General features: G+C 33.0%; 1 protein-coding gene and 1 non-coding gene across 4 annotated transcripts in view; both read right to left on the bottom strand.

The window, feature by feature from the left end:
- The window catches only part of LOC119837429 (torso-like protein), a 43,387-nt gene that overhangs the window by 4,398 nt on the left and 17,907 nt on the right, over window positions 1-21,082 (bottom strand). For all 3 annotated transcript variants that reach the window (XM_038363006.1, XM_038363005.1, XM_038363004.1), the window contains exons 2-4: window positions 4,849-4,962; window positions 1,536-1,760; window positions 737-859 (exon numbers count right to left, since the gene is read on the bottom strand). In XM_038363006.1, coding sequence (XP_038218934.1) covers window positions 737-859; window positions 1,536-1,760; window positions 4,849-4,962 — 462 coding nt within the window. The remainder of the gene's footprint in view (window positions 1-736; window positions 860-1,535; window positions 1,761-4,848; window positions 4,963-21,082) is intronic.
- Trnal-caa lies at window positions 5,986-6,101 on the bottom strand. Its single transcript has 2 exons — window positions 6,064-6,101; window positions 5,986-6,030 (listed from the first exon to the last, which is right to left on the bottom strand). It is a non-coding gene; the product is annotated as a tRNA-Leu (tRNA).

Here is a 21,082-nt window from a genome sequence, read left to right as displayed (position 1 = left end):
CTTCTGTGGGGGTGTGGTACTTCCCCGGTGCGAGCTGGCCCAATTCGTGCCGAAGCGTGCTCGACTACCACATATGTATAGTATTGTTTGGGATCAATATTATTATTGGGTATTAGTGTTCTTGTATGGTATTCGTATCCATAGTTGATGCATTTGGAAATGTTAAAGGGTTTTCTAGTTATTTATAAAATGTAAAATAAATTACATTTTAACGTAATATTAAAGATTTTGATGCGAGTGAATAGTTTTTTATGCTTGTCGTAAATACTCGTCTCTCATCCAAATATTGGTAGCAGTATGGATTTAATTAAAATAAAAAGATAACAAGCTAGATGCCCGACTTACGAACTGTCGTCATATTATTAGTATATTTATATAGTACTAGCAAACCCGGCGAACTCCGTTTCGCCACCAGATGGCTGTATGTGAAAAATGATTTTCCCGCTTTTCTGTTGAAATTTTTCCTGAATTTTCTTTGCTATAAACCTCACGGAGCCCGAGACCTTTCCAACGAATACAAAACCGTGGAAATCGGTTCGTGCGTTCTCGAGTTATAGCGTCAGGAAGGAAAACCCGACTTATTTTTATATAGTAGATTTAGTAGGGGGTTTAGTCGGGAAGTTTCATTTACATAGTATTTAGTAGTGGGTTTAGTCGGGAAGTTTCCGATTCCTTCCCCAGGAGTCGTGGGTGCCTTATACAAGACATCCTCACTTTAAACAAAAAGAACAGTTACCTAGACACCCTCACCAGCACGTAACAATGGTCGCCATTAATAAACGAAGAGTTAATCCCCAAATTTCGCGCCATGATGTCCGTGGGCCAGCCCGCGGTGAAGGCGCGCCATGGTCTCTCTAACCTGGAAACCGTTTATTGCAAATTAATTATACTAGTCTAGCTATCTACATCTATATCTAAATGTGTTAGTTACGTGATTTATAGTCAATGAGGGTTATTGGAAACCCTAAGTCAAGAAAGGCTGAATTTGAATGACATTTTGACATTTGGGTTTATTGGATTAGTATTGGATAAGACTGGGTGGAGACAGGACGATCTGATAGTAATGGAAAACGTAAATGAATCACTTCTTATAAAGTTTAATGAAAATACATTATAATTATACTTTACTATGTTACCGTTACTTCTACTGGGTCTTAGAAGAGTGTATGTATAATTCTTTTTGCACTTTATAAGTTCGGGCATATATACTGGGCAAATAGATGATACTGATTTTATCATGTAAACATTATAAGACTTATGTACAATGTTTATGAAAGGATTTAATTCTTGTAAGATTTCGAGTTAAAAAGCAACTAACATAAATAGATGCTTATTAACTACACTTTCACATAAAGACCAGGCATCATGTTTTAGCAATTCAAGCAAGAATACTGGTCTTAATATTCATTCACACTGAATTCAGAAAAAATTTAAATGTATAACTTATTTTTAAGCATCTAAAAACATATATGTATGTATACTTTTTGGTGACAATTTTTTTTTTAATCTTATTTATTTATTCAATAAGTACCAACCTCTCAAAGCTAAAATCCCTAAAGTACGCTTGCAGCAATTGCTTCAAGTTATCGCAGAATTCCATATGAAAGTCGCCGTCGAACAGCGTCTTAGCCTGTCGCGGCTTCGGCGCAAGCGCATATTTCTCGACGTCGCGGAACACGGACACCGTCGGCTCGCGGAACACCCAGCCCTCTGTGTCGTTGCGAGGCACAACTCGCATGCATATGCTGAGGTAGCCATATCTGTAAACAGTTTATATTCTGAGAAATTTTGAAAGAATAGAAAAAATTTGATCACGAGGCAGGATCAGGATCAGGATCAAATTTTTTCTATTCTTTCAAAATTTCTCATTTATAAAGCATTTCAATGCTATAAAAACTAAAAATTAAGTTTATCTTCTTTTTTTAATTTTATTGTATTACTAGCTGGCAAACGCTGTTCTGCCTTACTTTTATCATTAAGGGGTATGAAAAATAGATGTTGGCCGATTTTCAGACATACCCAAAATGCACGTAAGTTTCAGTCCAGCCGTTTCGGGGAAGTTTGGTAACTAAAATTGTGACACAGGAATTTTATATATAAAGATGTTGTCTGTGGTTATAAAGCATTAGAATGCGTATTTGTTAGTTGTGCCCCGCAGTTTCACTCACTCATTTATACACATCAATTATAGCCTAGGGCGTTATTCATCGAATTGAATATCTAAATATATATAACTCAATGGTGAACGACTGACATAGAGATCTATCAACGCCCAGCTCAAACCACTAGACGGATCGGATTGAAATTTGGCATGTGGTGGTGGCAGATGTTATAACGTAGAAATCTGCTAAGAAAGATTTTGATATAATCTACCCTCAAGGGGATAAAATAGGGGATGAAAGTTTGTAAATTTATTAAGACCGCGCGGGCGAAGCTAAAATTAGAACCAGTAGTCCTTGAGATAACTACACAAAAACTCTTTATTTTATTTATATAGAACTAGCTGCGCCCCGCGGTTTCACCCGCGTAAGTCCGCATCCCGTAGGAATATCGGGATAAAAAATAGATGTTAGCCGATTCTCAGACCTACCCAATATGCTTACCAAATTTCAGAGGAATCGGTCAAGCCGTTTCGGAGGAGTATGGCAACGAAAACTGTGACACGAGAATTTTATATATATAGATATAAAAATATAGATTATATTGTGGTCATGTCAAATAAATGATATTGTTGTCATGCGATTACATAAAAATATTAAATATCAGCAATCTGTTATTCTATAAATGATCATTTATACAATTATCACTTCATACATTGTTCGCAATGCATTGTTCGAATTATACAAAATTATACGTTGCAGAATGCGGTAGGCGCTCGAAATGAATTATTGTTTAATTGTTTTGTTTATATGTAGAAAAATATTTTGTTTGTTCGGCTATGTATGGTTACATATTTTCAAATGATACTAATTTTAACATTTAAAAACAATTCCAAACACTTAAAATTAGTAAGAAACGTATATAATTAATTTAATTACGTTAGGATGCAATTATTGCAAAAAGGTTTTTCAACCGACTTCAAAAAAAGACTCAATTCGACTGTATTTTTTTTTTTGGGTTTTACACTTCAGAACTTTCGACTGCGAACCGATTTTGATAGTAATTTTTATATCCTAAAGCTGTTTCGTATGTGGTCTTATTAAAATTTGGCCTATTTTGGAGAATTTGAAGGATAACATGAATATAGAAGATAATTGTTTTAACACTTATCTCGTTTTTTAATAACGATAAATATCATTGCAATTTATTCATTGACAGATAACTGATATAAAGAAATATGGAAGGGCCTATATCTATTCAAATAAGAAACTGCACCACACATAATATTATACTAAAACCCTTCTTAGGAAACAATGTAATCTATTATGGTCTTTAATTGACCAATTACCATACTATGATACCTATTTTAACATGTTTTATTTAATCATTAACATATCCTTATGCCTCGTCACTTTATAGACATGTATAATGCATTTGTCATATGTATGCCAATAATAATTTAATATGCTTAATGAATTGAATTACAGGATTCTGTGTTGTGAGTAATTTATTCGTAGTGAAAACACGTGTACATGACGTATATATAGTTGGGAAATTTTGAAAGAATAGAAAAAAATTTGATCACGAGGCGGGATTTGAAACCGCGTTTTTGCCAAACCGTAGCAACGCCTAGCCTCTCGGCCACCCGTGATCCCGCCACAGTAATCGAATTTCTTCTACTCTTTCAGTTTTATGTGCCTAAGGGTATATTTAGTTACTTAGAGATGAGCTATGGTATGGGTGGATGGATGGATTAAAATAATAACGGTCAACAAGTGCTAGCTCAGTCGCTAGGAACTCGGTGTTATGTGAAAAATCGGGAGATCGAGACGTTTTATGAATGCATTTATGTATTCATGAAACAAATTGACTTTTCGATATATCTACACCTTATTCAAATCACCACTCGAAACGGTGAAGTAAAACATCGTGAGGAAACCGTTATGTTAAAGATTGTAGTGGCCTGAACTCTCATAAGAATCCTTTATGTCATAACCCTCATAGAAATATTCAAGTGTAATATATTTCATAATCTATTATACATATAAAACATATACTATACATAGGAATAATAGGAGAGTACTGCAATGGTACTATGATGGAAGTATAATGTATATATCTGCATTATTTGCACATAATATCTGCAATGATAAACAAATGATGGTACAATAAGGAATTGGACAAAGGCTCATAACGGCATTCTCAGGTGTTATTCAGACGGTGGGAATGGAATTATAATAAGTGCCATTTTAGTGCTACCACAGATAACATAATATTATGGTGTTACTATTTGATACCATTTGTATGGTATCAATCTTTGATCATACGACACAAGAACCTTATTATCCATGGATTTACGGTTTTCACTGGATATACGTACACTATGACATAGATTAATGTTTCATTTTTTCAATATGGGTAAAACTGTAATAACTATCTTATTCTTCTTTTTTTATGTAATAGTCGGAAATAGTGTAAGGTCGATATAGACCTTACGCCTCTTCAAATGGATTGCCGACTTCAAATGGGAAAGGGATTAAGAAAGGATTGATGAGAGGAATTAAGGTAAGGACTGGGAAGAGTAGGGAAAAGGATATGGGTATATTCTTGTATATATTCTTGTCCACGATGGACCCCTAAACTACTCAACTGATTTGCAGTTTGATAAGTTAAAAGATAGGATAGTTCACATTATTTAAATTACGATAAACGACTAGCCGGACGGAGCCGGGGCGTGCAGCTAGTTACCTCATAAAAATGTTAATAGATTTCCCAACGCCAAGCTCGGAGTCCAGCGAGCCGGCGCGGCAGAGTGCAACCGCGAGCAGAAACACTGTAGCGCGCATTACACACGCCCTGCACCTGTGATGGGCAAAAAAAAATATATAATACATATGCTTTTATATATAGGTTATTTAGCAGACAAACGAGCTAGCGCATCACAGAGTTGTTAGCGATGATTGTCGCTGCCCAAAATCAATGAGTGCGGAAGTTTGGAACGAATTGGGCCAGATCGCAACTTTAATTTGATAATATAGGTTTCTAGGACCTCACCTTATTCCAGTATGGGAAACGGATGGCGCTTGTCAACTTATAATAGCTCTGTATATACGATCTGCGTTTTTATAACTTTCATTTGATTAAAGAAGTTGGTATCGGTAGCAATAATGTTAAACGAATTAATATAGAAAAACAATTTCAATTTTATTTTTGTATAAAATGCCATTGTATATCATTCACAGTATTAATAAAATTGTTATCACACTATCACACTTATATTATAAATGTGAAAGTTTGTTTGGATGTTTGTCTGTCAATCACGCAGAAAATACTAAACCGATTTTGATGAAATTTGGTATGATTGAGTACAGTCAGGGTATGAGTTGACTTGGGTGATAGGTTACTTTTTATCCCGATTAAATGCTCCCTTGGGATAAAGCAGGAATCTTGATATCCGGGCGAAGCCGGGACGACCGTCTAGTATTCCATAACATTGAAAAAAACCTTCCCGCTTAAAATTATAAGCATGAATTCAAAGAAGAAAAGTAAAACATAATAATATTATAAAATCAAATTAAACTGAATTATACTTGCAGTATTTATAAAGTTAACAAAAAATATTCCCACACAGAATCAACAATCGTTTAAACAAAATTTATTATAATTTGATTGATATCCTGTTTGGATATGGATAATAAAACATTATTTTATTGAAGCAATTTTACACGCTAGCGTGAAATAATACAAAATCAATATTACGTTATTTTTTCATTTAAATATATAAAAAAAAATTCTCCTAATAATTTTATACCGATACTTTTATGTATGTTTTAGTATATGCGAGTGATTTGAAGCATTATAGAAAAAAATAAAATAAAAAAGATTTGTCAGAAGTGGGATTCGAACCCACGCCCTCAGAGAGGACCAGAACAGCTCAGTACCTGTATGACAGGCAAGGTTTCCCTTGAGTCTGGCGCCTTAGACCGCTCGGCCATCCTGACAGTTGCGAGACGTGTTGAAATAGGCAAACATTTTGTATGTTATTTTAGTTCCATTATGTAATACTAGATGGCGCTATCGGTGTTGAATAACATTTTATACTTTTGAATAAATCTTTAGCGATGATAATATTTTAATCAATGGTAAGATCAATAAGTCAAATTAGAATTTAATTAGATAATAACATTATTTATATAATAGAGTCATCAATATTATTTACATAATAAAAAGAATATATCATCAATCAAATATATGGCTTGTTTAGCGGGAGGCTTTTGAATTTTATCTATGCTGGTTTTTTTTCAAACACCTACTACTTACTATTTATGATTTCTTGTTTCATTTTTACCACACAAAGTTAAATGCTATTTGTTAAAGCTACGTAGGTTACGTACAAAAAAGAAAACAATGTTCTATCAATATCAAAGAATGATAAAAATAAAAAATCAATCATAACACAGGGTGCACGACTCAAATAACTTTACGTCAATCTAATTAAGAATACATATAAAAACAGATAAAAATCACGATTACCAACAAAGTAAACACTAAAATTATTTTTTTATTTCAAGCCCTTGACCAAGATTGGCCATCATCAATTATTTGCAACGAATCGCATTAGATCGCACGAACGATTTTAATTTACAATAAGTCACCCGTAAAATTAATCGTTTCAGTATCTTCGTGCAATTGAATCTGTTTAAAATTACATTAAATTAAAATTGGTTATATTGTTTAGTCTGTCCTAGTGGTACAAGGCTGGTATATGGTGTCACCGTAAAATGACAACACCATAACATTACTGGAGCAGTGGTGGCTCAGTGGTGACCCTCGGACTTCAAAATCCGGGGTCGAGACCGGGCGAACGTGCAGGAAATATGTCGATTTTTCAATTTATCTGCACATGTGGAAAATATCACCACTGCTTAAAACGGTGAAGGAAAACACCGTGAGGAAACCGGCATGTCCAAGAATAAAAAATTCGACGACATGTGACATCTACCAACCTGCACTTGGCTAGTGTGGTGAATTATGAACCTTCATAGGAGGCCTGTGTCGCAGCAGTAGGAACATATGGGCTGATGATGATGATAATCCCGTCGATCCTAATCAGGATAATAAGATATAATGCCGGTTTCCTCCCGATGTTTTCCTTCACCGTTTTATAGTTCGTCGTTTTATAGTCATGATTATAGTCTGTATATAAGTAAGTGAGACAATTAATGGTAACTGTTAAAACTGTGTTATAACGATTCAAAAGTGCTTCTATAAGAAGTCGTATTGAATAAATAAACGTTTGATTTTTAGGTGGAGTTTGATACTATTACTAGAGCGTGTTTTTTAGTTTTTTTTTTTTTTAGAAGAAAATGTTACGGATGACATTTTTTAGATAGTTTGCAGTCTCGCGAGTTAGTTTAGAAGGAAACAGTTTTTTATAATCACGTATTTTTCGAGAATTTGTGTATGGTTTAGGTATATTAGGAATTTTTTATTAATATTAAACGTTAGCAATAATCACTATCTAGGTTACGGTTGTATTGCTACACTTGAAGTCATTTCGTTCATTGATAGGAAGCATCCACCGACATTGCATCACTAATTGAGTGCTCTCGAGATTGTAATAATGCATTTAACTCTCAATTGCTCATAATGCAATTTTGAGTATCCACTAATAACGCGGGCTTGTCCAGTAGGAAATAATTTACAAATATACCTATTGCGTTTATTATTATAATTTTTTTTATAAAAAACATACAGGTATATCTAAAGATCAAACCTTCCTATATTAAACGTCAATATTTATAGACAAAAAATTTTTTATACATATTTATGTACTATTATTATGGTTTTTAATAGTATTTTTTGTTGGTATATAGCTAGAAATAAAATACGGATCATATTAAAATAGAAAAAAAATTCCAGATAATATGTAACATAAGAAGTTTATCTATTGGACACTAGATGTCGCTGTATCACATTATCTAATCGTGGATAACTTTGAAATATTTTTGAAATCGGTGCAATATTTCTTGAAATAAGCGCGTTTATAAAAACAAACAAATAACATCTTTAAATTCATATTATGAGTATGGTTGAATAGATTATCTTATTTATAAACTTTTATGCATAATTTAGTATCTTGTAGTTGGGCGAACAATTATTTCATTTTATTGTATATTTACATAATATAATATAGCATTTTGTTTTATTGTCAGTTTTAACATCGATATGAAATGGATTTTTGGTGTATATATCTTTTAAATTCTTAAAATTAATTGCGTCTTTAAAACGTACTGATCTTATGTACCTACATTCATGTGTTTTATTTATCATTTATATCTACACTAATATTATAAAGAGGAAAACTTTGTTTGTTTGGTTGTAATGAATAGGCTCAATAACTACTGGATCGGTTTTAAAAATTCATTCACCATTCGAAAGCTACATTATCCACGAGTAACATAGACTATATTTTATTTTGGAAAAAAATAAGGTTCCGTAACATATCTTTATTGAAACATCCAAACCAGTATACCTATAAAGCTGAAGGGATATGTAGCACGGGCGAAGCCGGGGCGGACAGCTAGCCTGTAATAATTGTAGACATCCAAACAAGCAGTCATACACATACAGTAGGGCGCGATTTCTTCATCCATATTAACTTTCTCTAACACACAATAAAAACGACGAATTAGGTTCAAAACAAATTGGGCAGGCATAATAACAAACAAATATATTTTAGTCGATGTTGACGAAACGGTGAATTCTCAAATAACTTATTTATAACTAATTAACTAGCAATCTCTCAAAAACGATAAGGCAAGTAAATGTTTGTGTTTGCAGCATGCAAAGGGGGAATATATTTAGCCCACAAACTTTAAACACAGTATCGAGTACGGTCAGCAAACAAACAATATTGTTGTAATTTGAGCGGCGATTTGAAATTATTATTGTATAGGGTAAATAACTGCTTACGTTTATAGACGATTTTCTAACGATAAATCTCAATTCCTAGTGGATTGATCGATTTTAATGATTATTTTATATTTGAAAGGTTCGTTTTAGTTTTTGGTCGTTTCGTATATTTGAATGTTTAATCAATACTAAAATGATACTTTTTAATTGTTATTTTTTTTTTACTAAAAATACACTACATTACTAACTGCTTTTTAAATGGAAAAACAAACATAATTTTATCTCGATAATATTTCGATGTAGATATTGATATGAACGAACCAGGATATCATAAAAACGATACATATCGAGTCTTAATAAAACAATATCTTGAGTACTAATTGATAACCTCATACATAATGAACACTGGTGTAATACACAATTAATTACTCGGGACAAATCGCACTCGACCGCGTCTATCAGTAATAACTGCACTCGTAATGATAAAACTAATCAGAGTAACGCTCAACGTTTGGTGTGCCTAAATATGTAGTGTTTCATATTGGAATATACTTGCTGAATTTATCTTGTACTAGCTGCGCACCGCGGTTTCACCCGCGTAAGTCCGTATCCCGTAGGAATATCGGGATAAAAAGTTGCCTATATGTTATTCCAGTTGTCCAGCTGTCTACGTACCAAATTTCATTGCAATCGTTTCAGTAGTCTTTGCGTGAAAGAGCAACACACAAAGATCCTTACAAACTTTAGCATTTATAATATTAATAGGATGTGTACGAAGGGGTGATTACCATAGTGTTTATTCATTCTATACAACTTGTTCTGCTATTAATCTTAACACTACTCTATTTTACTTGAAGGAACAAATAAAACTTTTATAGCATTGTCGTGTAGGTATATAGTTTTGATATTCAAAAGAGACAATTGTAAAGAAATTAGAAACGAAAATTCATTAGTATTATTCGTTATCACGAGGATCTAGCTGAATTCTAAGCTTTTTATCAGGTTTCCGTACCCAAAGGGTAAAACGTGACCTTATTACTAAGACTTCGCTGTCCTTCTCTCTGTCTTAAACTAAATAATAAAAAGTCGAGGTTAAGCAACTGTTGCTATGGTCATAAATTGGATGGATGACCAAGTTTTTGCAGTTGCTCTTTAGTTTGTCTCTGTCGTGCTCTGTAGTGTTGTCCCACTCTTCCTTGACTGATTTTGCTGAGCTGAGCAGTTCAGCAGTGCAGTTTTCTCCATAACACAAACGTATATTTTTCTTACCCCCTTTTCACAATGTGCACTAAAATGATACGTTGAAGAAGAATCCAGGCCCGACTCGTAAAACTACAGTAACCATTTTGAAATGCATACTAAATCTGTATTAGCAACGGTGCCTGTCTAGAACCAACTGCGAAACTGTCTTAAGAAATAATGACACTATTTAGTGAAACTTTGCGAATCAGTACTCAACATGAATTAGCGTTGCATTTAAGCAATTCACCACTTAAATTGATACAAGTTACGCTGCATGATTATCGTGGTTACCTTCTAACTACGCATTATACAGTCTTTTGTATGAATAATATGTAATACAATGAACGTTACGGTATTTAACTAAAGAAATTAAAGTGTTTTAAAGTGGGTGTAAATGCGATACTTAAAAATTGCAAAGCAAAAGACGATCTTTTCTACAGAATAATGGCACAGACGTTCTTAGGGGTAACACTCCAGATTCTGACATGGAACGAAAGAGTAACAATTTCCTATCCGGTAAAACCGGTTGATAAACCCCTATATATAATGTTGATAAAACAGGAGTGACAGTAAAAAATACAATCGATTTGGGAATCTCCTTCGTTTTTTTTTTTTTTTTCGCTTCCAAAACAGTTGGATCGATTCTCATGAAATTTTGTGTGCATATCGGGTAGGTCTGAGAATCGGCCAACATCTATTTTTCATATCAGCCGGGTCAGCTAGTAATTATACATGTTATGTATGTTTTTAATAATATTTGCAATAACCTACAAGCATCTAACTATGGCATTTCTTGACGGATATTATTTGTTGAAACTGCTTTTCGACTTTAACGACTGAACTTCTTATATTGAATGAATAAATGTTTCGAGTTTGAGTATGGACTAGATTAGATAATAATGCATTCATGGATAAACTAAAATGATAAAGGCGAATAAGAATACAGTTTGGGACTATTTAATAATCTATGTTTGGGTACTAGCTCGTTTAATCATATGTAAATACCTCTATTGATAGGCGGTGCTTGTTTACAGATAAGTGTGTGTGCGTAAGTGTGTTTGTAATTTCGTATGAATTCAACGAAATATGCAAAAATATAAATCTTTTTCACGTTTAAAGATGTTACATTTGGCCATGTAGGAATAGGAAGTAATAATACACATTATTAAAATTACAATAAAACCTTCTTCGATCGATTTGTTTACCTATACTAGTTTACCTCGTGGTTTATATTCAATGCTACAAATTATTCAAATATAATGTATTGGCTTGTTTATTTGCTGTCGGTACGGGAACTAGGATTACCGGATTTGAACGAGTTAACATTGATCTGCTAATTGGAGATAAGAGGTGTTTGCTCAGCTTTGTTGCTGGAAGCCAGAGTGTCTGACGCGCAATTGCAGTGTAATTGTTGCATTTTGTGTGCTAGTTTGTTCACGCGGTTTCACTGACTGAGCTAAAATAAAAGATTTAAATAAATCGTACGTGTACTGCTTTTTGTGAGGCAACTTTGAAACTATTTAGTGTACGTCTTTGTTGCATTTAATATTAATTAGTACACCTATTTGATTTAGATTAATTATTGTTTCGAATTAAAGAAGGTTATCCTTTTTAATACATATAAAAAGTATGCAAACTTGTTTGTTTGTGTTTCTCATCTCAAGCTATTTTTTTTGTCTGGATATAATATGGAGGCTATAGTTATATAGGTTATTTTAAATCCTCTAGCCTATTCCTTAGCGGGCGTTATATATGCCATATCTGTTTCTTAAAGAATAATTATCAAAATATTTAGAACATTTTGTAAACGTGTTGTGCTTCTGATGGACTCGAGCTTTATTGCGACGGACGCTGCGCCAGCGTGTCGCCGCATTGCGAAACGGTTTACCTTCAAAAAACATACGAAATTTATGCGAAGATTCACACCAATATATTACAATTATTGCCGTATAAAGGCTTTTATAAAATACGCTTTAGTAACATATGGCCGCATTGCTTATATAGGTATGTAAATAAATAAAATAAATAAATACTTTAATGCACCCACACAAACAAAGAAGCGGACGTGCACAAACAAAAAAGAAATGAAAACAAAGAAGAGCGGTACATTAGGCGGCCTTATCGTGGAAAAGCGATGTCTTTCAGGCAACCTTTGAATATAGAAAGAGTTTAATAGAGGAAAAGCGGTAAATAATGAATAACTAAAACATAAATAAATGATAACATATATACTAAACTTAGAAGTGCATACATAAAGAAGGATTTGAATAAAATATCAAAGATAACTAAACATAAATAAATAAATAAATAACAAAACAATGTATATGTACATGTGTAAGTAGTAAAAACTGATCGATGAATTTAACTTCTGCTTACAATTTAACGAATTATTTTATGTGAGATCTGAATACATAGCAGTTGACTATTATGCCGATAGTTAACTCTTCCTACCGATATCACATCGATATATTATAACCTACCGGTATCACATCGGTATATTATGACCTACCGGTCTCAATCGATAATATATCGATAATAATATAGATATAATCTACCACTTAAATTGCAAGCACGTACGTTACGTATCAGAATTATTCGACAAATTACAATCTCGTAGGACAAATTATAATCGTAACAGTTTTTGCAATTTTACAATGACATATTATACATACATTATACATACATTGCAGGTAAATGTTTTGTATAATATTTTGTTAATAACATTATTTTTATTTGAAACGCTATTGCGCTATAAACTAACGCTACTGTTAGTGGTTTTATGTAAGTAATGGATTGGACCATTTTTTTTTAATCTATAATATTTAAACATACAACAAATTAGCTTCCATAAACAATTAGATTAATGAACACAACAAATAAAGGGCAATGAAAAGATCTACACCTTATAGCAATGCTTTAATTATAAGCAATTATAATATACATTATATGCGAGTCTAATTGTACCTTGCTAATTGCTTCGACATGCAGGTCCATACCACGTGAACTATTTGTTCTTATCATTATAATAGCATTATGTAAGTATAATTAGCCTAGCTCTTAATGTGGAAGTCGAGCACGCTTCGGCACGAAATGGGTGCGCTCGCACCGGGGAAGTACCACACCCCCATAAAAGACCGGCGTGAAATAGGAACATATTACCGTATTTCGTTCGGTGAGTGGGGGAGGTGGAGGCCCGTTTCCTTTTCCTCACCCTTCTCAGTCCATTCCTTGTCGTCGTCAATTCTTTCAGGATCTCTTACCCTTGAAAACTTGAAAAGCGCGTTCTCATGATGAGCAGTCGTGATCGCTTACCATCAGGCGAAGCACCACCAGTTACTCGCTTATGGTACATAAAAAATTCATGCGCAATCACAAATCCATTTCATTAAATCTCTTCGATATCTACTTCTATTGTATACAAAGGACTATAAGTAACATTTATTTTCATAACTGTTCTTTCTCTATTGAGAATGGGTTCATTGAATTTAAACGACAAAATCAACGACAATCGTCAGATTTCATGTCAGCTTTGTGAAGAGGGAGCGATAAAATATGATCTTAGATGAGTCACGATTTCCTGTCATAGATACAGGTGAATGTCTTCAACGTATACATACAACCTGAGCCGAGACTTATCTATGAAATAACAGTCATTAGTAGTCTTGACATACTTTGGCGCAATAATAAATGGACTCGTCGCAATTTGTTTTATTTATCAGTAGCTTTTGCCCGCGGTTCCACACTTGTACGAAGTAGTTTAGTGTTATATTCATATAAACCTTCCTGTTAAATCACTCTATCTATTAAAAAAATCAACAAAATTCGATGCGTAGTTTAGTAAAGATTTAAGCATACATAAAGACAGGGACATTCAGAGAAAGCGACTTCATTTTGTAATATGTAGTTTCAAATCAAGTTTAAAATCTAGAATGCGTGGTTATATTCAGGAGTTTTTTAAGGTCTTTGCGATTAAATTGAATGGATTTTATTATCTGATAATACCTTATGTACATTTCGATATTAATCACCGAGTATATATGTCAATTGATATCTGATTGTTCACTACTAAAATCTAAGAGGTTATAAATAATTATTATTATTCTAATACTTATTAATTATTTACGTCTGCTCTGGTACCTTCGATTACTTTGAATATATTTTTGCCTGTAACAGGTTTTCTTACAGTTATTTTGAAATAACTGATCGTGGATGGCTATGATGTTTGTTAAAGTTATGAGAGTTAAATCAGTGCCTAAGCTTTGGCCTCTTATCAAAATCTATTCCACCACTCGGTAGTGGAGTATGAAAGAATATCTGAAGTTCAGAGCAATTACAGCCGGAAACTGTAATCAAAACAAAGACGGTTCAAATGTTATCGCGCTCAACTTTCGCATTTGCGTTATCTTAGTTAATGTTTATAAACTATTGGTTCGTGGGAAATTACCCGATAATCGAATTTAATGTTATGAAAATTCTCGATTGATTTTCTTTCTATCTATCGTTCTATACTTCTGAGTATTTATCAGAACGTAATTAGGAAAACTGCGTGGCGGACACGCTTTCTCGTGAAGACTTAAAATATTCTACATTTAAATCTTAACTAGCTGCGCCCCGCGGTTTCACCCGTGTAAGTCCGTATCTCGTAGGAATATCGGGATAAAAAGTTGCCTATATGTTATTCCAGTTGTCCAGCTGTCTACGTACCAAATTTCATCGCAATCGGTTCAGTAGCGTTTTTATCGTGAAAGAGCAACAAACACACACACATACTTACAAACTTTCGCGTTTATAATATTAGTAGGATTAGTAGGAAGGATAGTGTACTGAAAATTAAACAAATAGGTAGTTAATGGGTTTAAATCTGAACACAAAGATCTTTTAGAGCAATAAGACTAGTTTTCAAATGTCTAGCCTTTAACTAGTGGTAACAGGCGAATGAACAACTGTACTTGGGTGCAACGGCCTGAATAGTCGATATCCTGTTGTATTATAGTCTGGATAGATTCATACAATGGAATAATAATGAGAGAGTAACTATTACTTGAGGACATTGAAAGTTATGCCATAAGTAGGTAACTTTATCTTATGCAATTAGAAATTAAAAATGTCTCTGTCGATAAAAAAAAAAACTAAAAACAAAATATCCTATTCTCGTAAGTTTCAAGAAACAGATAATGTAGAAAATAAAAAAACACATTTGCAGACAATGAAAGCTATATGTAAAGAATAAATACAGAACAGAATTTATTAAAAAACAACAAAAATGGCGGCCTCTATACATACATACACATGTAACATATTATATTTGTATTCCTACATTAAATAAACTTACCTATTTACTACTGCAAGTGTAATAACAAATTTTGAAAGTCGGTCGCTGCACTAAATAGATCAAATTGAAATAAATTAATGCTATCGTTATCTATTTAGTTTACGAGTCAAGTGTCATAGCGTAAATTGACGGTGCGGTTGATTCATACTCATCTCATCTCATCATAATAGGTACGAAACTACTGGATGCTGCATTGTATTGCGTTTCAGGACTTGCTGATAAAGTCGCTGATAGTCTATTTAATAGTTTTTGAAATAGAGCATATGCAGATGTGGCTTTTGGGTTTTATAATTTACGTTTAATAATGATATAACGCAACGTTATGTAATATTTCAGATACATTTAAATCATTAGTCTTCTCATTTTATATAAAAATATAATGACATTTTTTTAATGTAAAACATTTTCTTAATGTTATTTTCGTTTGCCTTATAATATAAGCTGTATTCGAATTTTAAACGTGTTTGGATACAGGAGTTGCGGAAATCGGTATTTTTTTCATTTAAATAATTATGTTTGTAATTTACTTCAGCTGAAGTTTAATGAACTCCAGATCTATGGGGATAATAGCATACACGCGTTGCTGTGGCTGAGTAATAATTAAAAATATAAAGGTTATAAATTATTGGGATAATTAATCGAAATAAAAACTATCCTATACTTTAAATTAGAACAAATTACACATAATTTCATCAAAATCGGTTGAGTTGGTTAAGAGTTCATTGGGAACATACATCATGACACTGGATTTTTATATATTAAGATTTATTATTGGTTACCTAAAATAGTAACGTATATTAAATATAACAAACCTTTATTTACTTGTAAATGATAATTCTCTTAACTCAGAACACAGACATAACCTTCCAAGAATTCAGCATCGTAATATCCAATAAAAAGCAAGCTATGATTTATAAAGCCATACTCAGCACAATAAGACATTTTTCTCGATACACGTGAACATAACTGGTTATTGAATTAATTCACTGCACATAAACATTGTGGATAAATATTTTTATTTAGAAATCTCTTAGTAGAGCCAAGGTCGGCCATCTGTGTCAAGAACATCGCCTATTTCCATAATTTGTGTAAAAACTAGTGTTATTGTAACTTATAATTACGATTAAAAAACGGATTAATAACATTTTATTTAGTATTAACGCAAAAATATGTTTTGCAATGTTTTTAAAAGACAAAGGGGAGTATAATTGTCATATGAATTATTTTTTCTAATAAAATGGCTCGCTATCTATACTAATATTATAAAGCTGAAGAGTTTGTTAGTTTGAGCGCACCAATCTCAGGAAGAACTGGTCCGATTTGAAAAAAAAAATCTTTCAGTGTTAGATAGCCGATTTATTGAGGAAGGCTATAAGCTATATATGTATATATTAATACAACTAGAAATCTGGGGATTTATAAGCGCAGTAACAATGTTATAGGATCTAAGAGTATCGGTTTACTTGAGTAAGTGAACACCGTTGGAATAACTGTGAGAATCGGATTACGTTTTTGTACAAGCAAGCAAGTATGTGGATGGAAATAGTATGTGATGGATGTGAACACAAACTCAAACAGTTATTCAATCAACTAGATATTTTTTAAACGCTTTGGAAATGTTTATTTATCTATACAATTATATCTAATTGTTACATAAAATCAAAACGTATTTAACACGCTTTTATTAGCTTTACCTATATATCGGAATACTTGTATGTAACTCTTTTAGCCTCCATTTAAACACATTAGGACGGACGGATTTAATTCAAACTTATTCTTATACTTTATCTCGTTTTTCATACGAAAGTTGTTCTTATTATTCTGCCTAGGGCAGGATTATATAAATTCCGTACGCACTCTCTGTATCAGAGAGAAGAGAGAAAATAAAATGATAAACTTGAAACTTTATCGACTTGATTACGGTACAGAAGAGTGAGAGAGAGGCTTATACTTACTCTTACTTGTAAAATTTACTTAAAATTAACTTACAAAACCGGCACGTATCTATCTTGGAAGTCAGTGGCCTTAAAATTGTTGGCAATTATGTTCCAAAAGCCATAAAATACATAAAAAGAAAACCCCCATTCTGACTCATTCATAAATGTGTACGATTATCTTCAATCAAAGTTGAATCTGTCAGATACAATTTAATCGTCGTAAATCGCTAGTTGCGCGCGAACAAAGACGACATTTTACCTGCGCGTGCGCAAGAACGCTTAAATTACAAGTTCTGACATTTGAAGTTCAAACGATGATACAGTGGATCTATGAGATAATGTGTACAGGATGTTTTAATCGTTCTATCATTAGGTACAAAATAAGAAAACTTAAAAAATAAATTCTTAAATTGTTATTATTTTTATTATATGTGCAGAGCTGCGTACACTTAACTCTCAATAATGTGTAAAAGTAAGTAAAATCAAACATAAAGACTACTGTTCATTCAAGCCTATATCAAGAACAGATTTTAGTATGTAACACATAAACAAAAATTATTATGTTATAATAACATAAGTTTAAGTTTTTTTAATAACATTCAGTGCTATTTAAGCGATAATTAAAATTGTTACCTCGCGGCACATCTACAATATTCGTTAATTTCTGAGAATAAACTATTTCATTTAGAAATCTAAGAATGCTTACAGTAAGAGATTGAAAGATACGAACGGACATAAATAAAATACACATTCGGCGCTTAAATCCACAGAGATTTCGTTTCAGAGCAAAAACAAAGGACGATACCAAGCCACGTACACATTTCGTCGGTTCGTCTAACCTTCAGAAATATATAGGAAGTCACGTATGACCTTGCACTTCACGGTTATGTCAGTTGTATAAGATTTGTTCTGAGTTATCAGAGCGAAATGACCGAGCTGGGATGAGATGCCAATGTTAGTTTTGATTGCGTATTATTTGTTTTGTCGTTTTATATTATATTATAGCTGAACACTAGTTCACTAGTTTATAGTTCTTTATTTGGTTAACAATATCAACAAATTATAACCAATCTAACGAGTTTCGGTTTAAGGAAGTCGAATCACGAGCCGCAATAAAACTTAAATACATTCCGGTTTTTATTATGCAGTTTTTAACATTTATTAGTTAAATATTGTTTGATTGACGTATTAAATTCGATTTACGGAAATGCTAATAGTGGTGTTGGATTATTTTCTACGAAATTTGACCTTCTTATTCTATGTACACTAGACTGTTTCACAGTATTTATTGTGAGGCAAAATCTATTCGGCGATTTAGAAATTATAGACTACTATCTGCGCCCCGCGGTTTCACCCGTGTAAGTCCGTATCCCGTATCGGGATAAAAAGTTGCCTATATGTTATTCCAGTTGTCCAGCTGTCTACGTACCAAATTTCATTGCAATCGGTTCAGTAGTTTTTACGTGAAAGAGCAACAAACACACACACATCCTTACAAACTTTCGAATTTATAATATTAGTAGGATAGTAGGATGTAACGAATTTTAAACGCCATTTATTCATTTTATAATTAATTCTGATGTTTTGAACATTACAGAGAGCGTGATTACCGGAAGACTCTCCGTACAATACACGTTTAAAATCCATGAAACAGTCCTTAACTTCTAAATATACACCTAATACTTGCAAGAACACAAACACAAGAAATACTCATAAAATTCTATACATTCGATAGATATGCAATACAAGTCGATATATAAGTACATAACCTTACTATCCTAACTTCTTTGCATCCTTACTAATCCTCTATTATTTACATAATATCATCCTTATTATGCGAAATGAAATGCGAAAATGTTTTTGTTTGTTTTTTCATAGGAATTATATTGAAGTGAAAGCAAGGGTAGCAGTTAATGATTATAATATGTCTCAATCAGTAAGGGAGATTCTATGTACAAATGTAGGTGTGTATGTTACCTTCTTGCAGAGTTAGATCAGGATATAAATGAAATTTGGCACAGAGATTGTTTAGCTTTAGTAACTTCGTCCACTCTATCAATTATGCTCATTTTGCAAATATTTTTAACTGGTTCAAGAGTGAATTCAGATGATTCGAAACAAAGCTAACTGAGAGTAAATGGGTAATAATAAACAATATTGCGATATGTAGCGCACTCTTAGGTGTCCTTGGTATCTTGTTGGGCAATGACATAGTGAAAGGGTTATGATCGATTAATACTGAGGTGCATATAAAAATTCGGATAATGATTCAGATTGTGTCTCCTATGCTTTTTAAGTAGATGCATGTTTATAGTATTATTTATTCGTGTTTTTATAGCTTTGTTCGACGTGCTTTTCTTCTATAAAGTTTAAATGAAAGTATTAATCCAGCATTCATTAATAATGAATTAGAAATTAAGTGTTATGCTTATTATTCTTACTAGCTGTGACCCGCGGTTGAAACCGCGTAAGCGTGCTGCGTAACCGTATCCCGTAGGAATATCGGTATAAAAAGTGCCTATGTGTTATTTCAGTTGGCAGCATTGTGTTTTTCAAAATTGCTTTATTTTCATTTATGTTATTTTATTGTTCTTTCGTTTATTTATAAAAACACGATTTATATTGTTGGCTTGGATTTTTTTGCTAAATCTGATAAAAGATAATATGGGTCGAATGAATAAATCTAATATATAAAATTCTCGTGTCACAATGTTAGTCTCTATACTCCTCCGAAACGGCTTCACCGAATCCTCTGAAATTTGGTAAGCATATTGGGTAGGTCTGAGAATCGGCCAACATCTATTTTTTATCCCGATATTCCTACGGGATACGGACTTACGCGGGTGAAACCGCGGGGCGCAGCTAGTAATCTATATATATACAAAAGAAAGTGGTGTTAGTTACACTATTTATAACTGAAGAACGGATGAACCAATTTGGCTGAAAATTTGTGCAGAGGTAGCTTGGACCCAGGAGACGGACATAGGATAGTTTTTATCCCGGAAATCCCACGGGAACGGCAACATGCGCGAAAAACCCCGGGTCTAAGTTTCCTGCGACTACGCGGGCATAGCCGCGGGCGGATAGCTACTACTTAATACTTATGCCTGTGTGTGTCGAAACCATAGAAAATGATTATTTTTGATGAGCGAGGCCAAGAAGGCCTGCAACAACTTAATTTATTGTATAAGTAATGTATTATAGTGAACCAGTTAATAATAGATTAGTTATTTCGAAATACCTTTCCATTTTAGTAAACAATAATAACTGTATCATGTATTAAATTGGCCATTTACACCTATTGTTTACAACACAATTAGAATTATTATTTCTGTGTGTTTTTATTACAAAAATTATAAATAAAGCATCACTAACCCTCAATTGCATTGTTTATAAAACAATACGATACAATTAGTTGAGTTGCGATTTCATTTGAAGATCATGCAATGTGCAATCCGCCGTGTAAACTAACTGTTATCGGTGTGATAAGTCATGTTGCAGGTCAAGTGAAGACATTGGACAAATCGTACAACATCCATATAATTTATTTGAGCGA

The sequence above is a fragment of the Zerene cesonia genome, chromosome 27, assembly GCF_012273895.1.
Source record: "Zerene cesonia ecotype Mississippi chromosome 27, Zerene_cesonia_1.1, whole genome shotgun sequence".
Lineage (NCBI taxonomy): Eukaryota > Metazoa > Arthropoda > Insecta > Lepidoptera > Pieridae > Zerene > Zerene cesonia.
The sequence above is the reverse complement of the archived record's forward strand: the minus strand, read 5'-3'. Positions and strand labels throughout refer to the sequence as shown.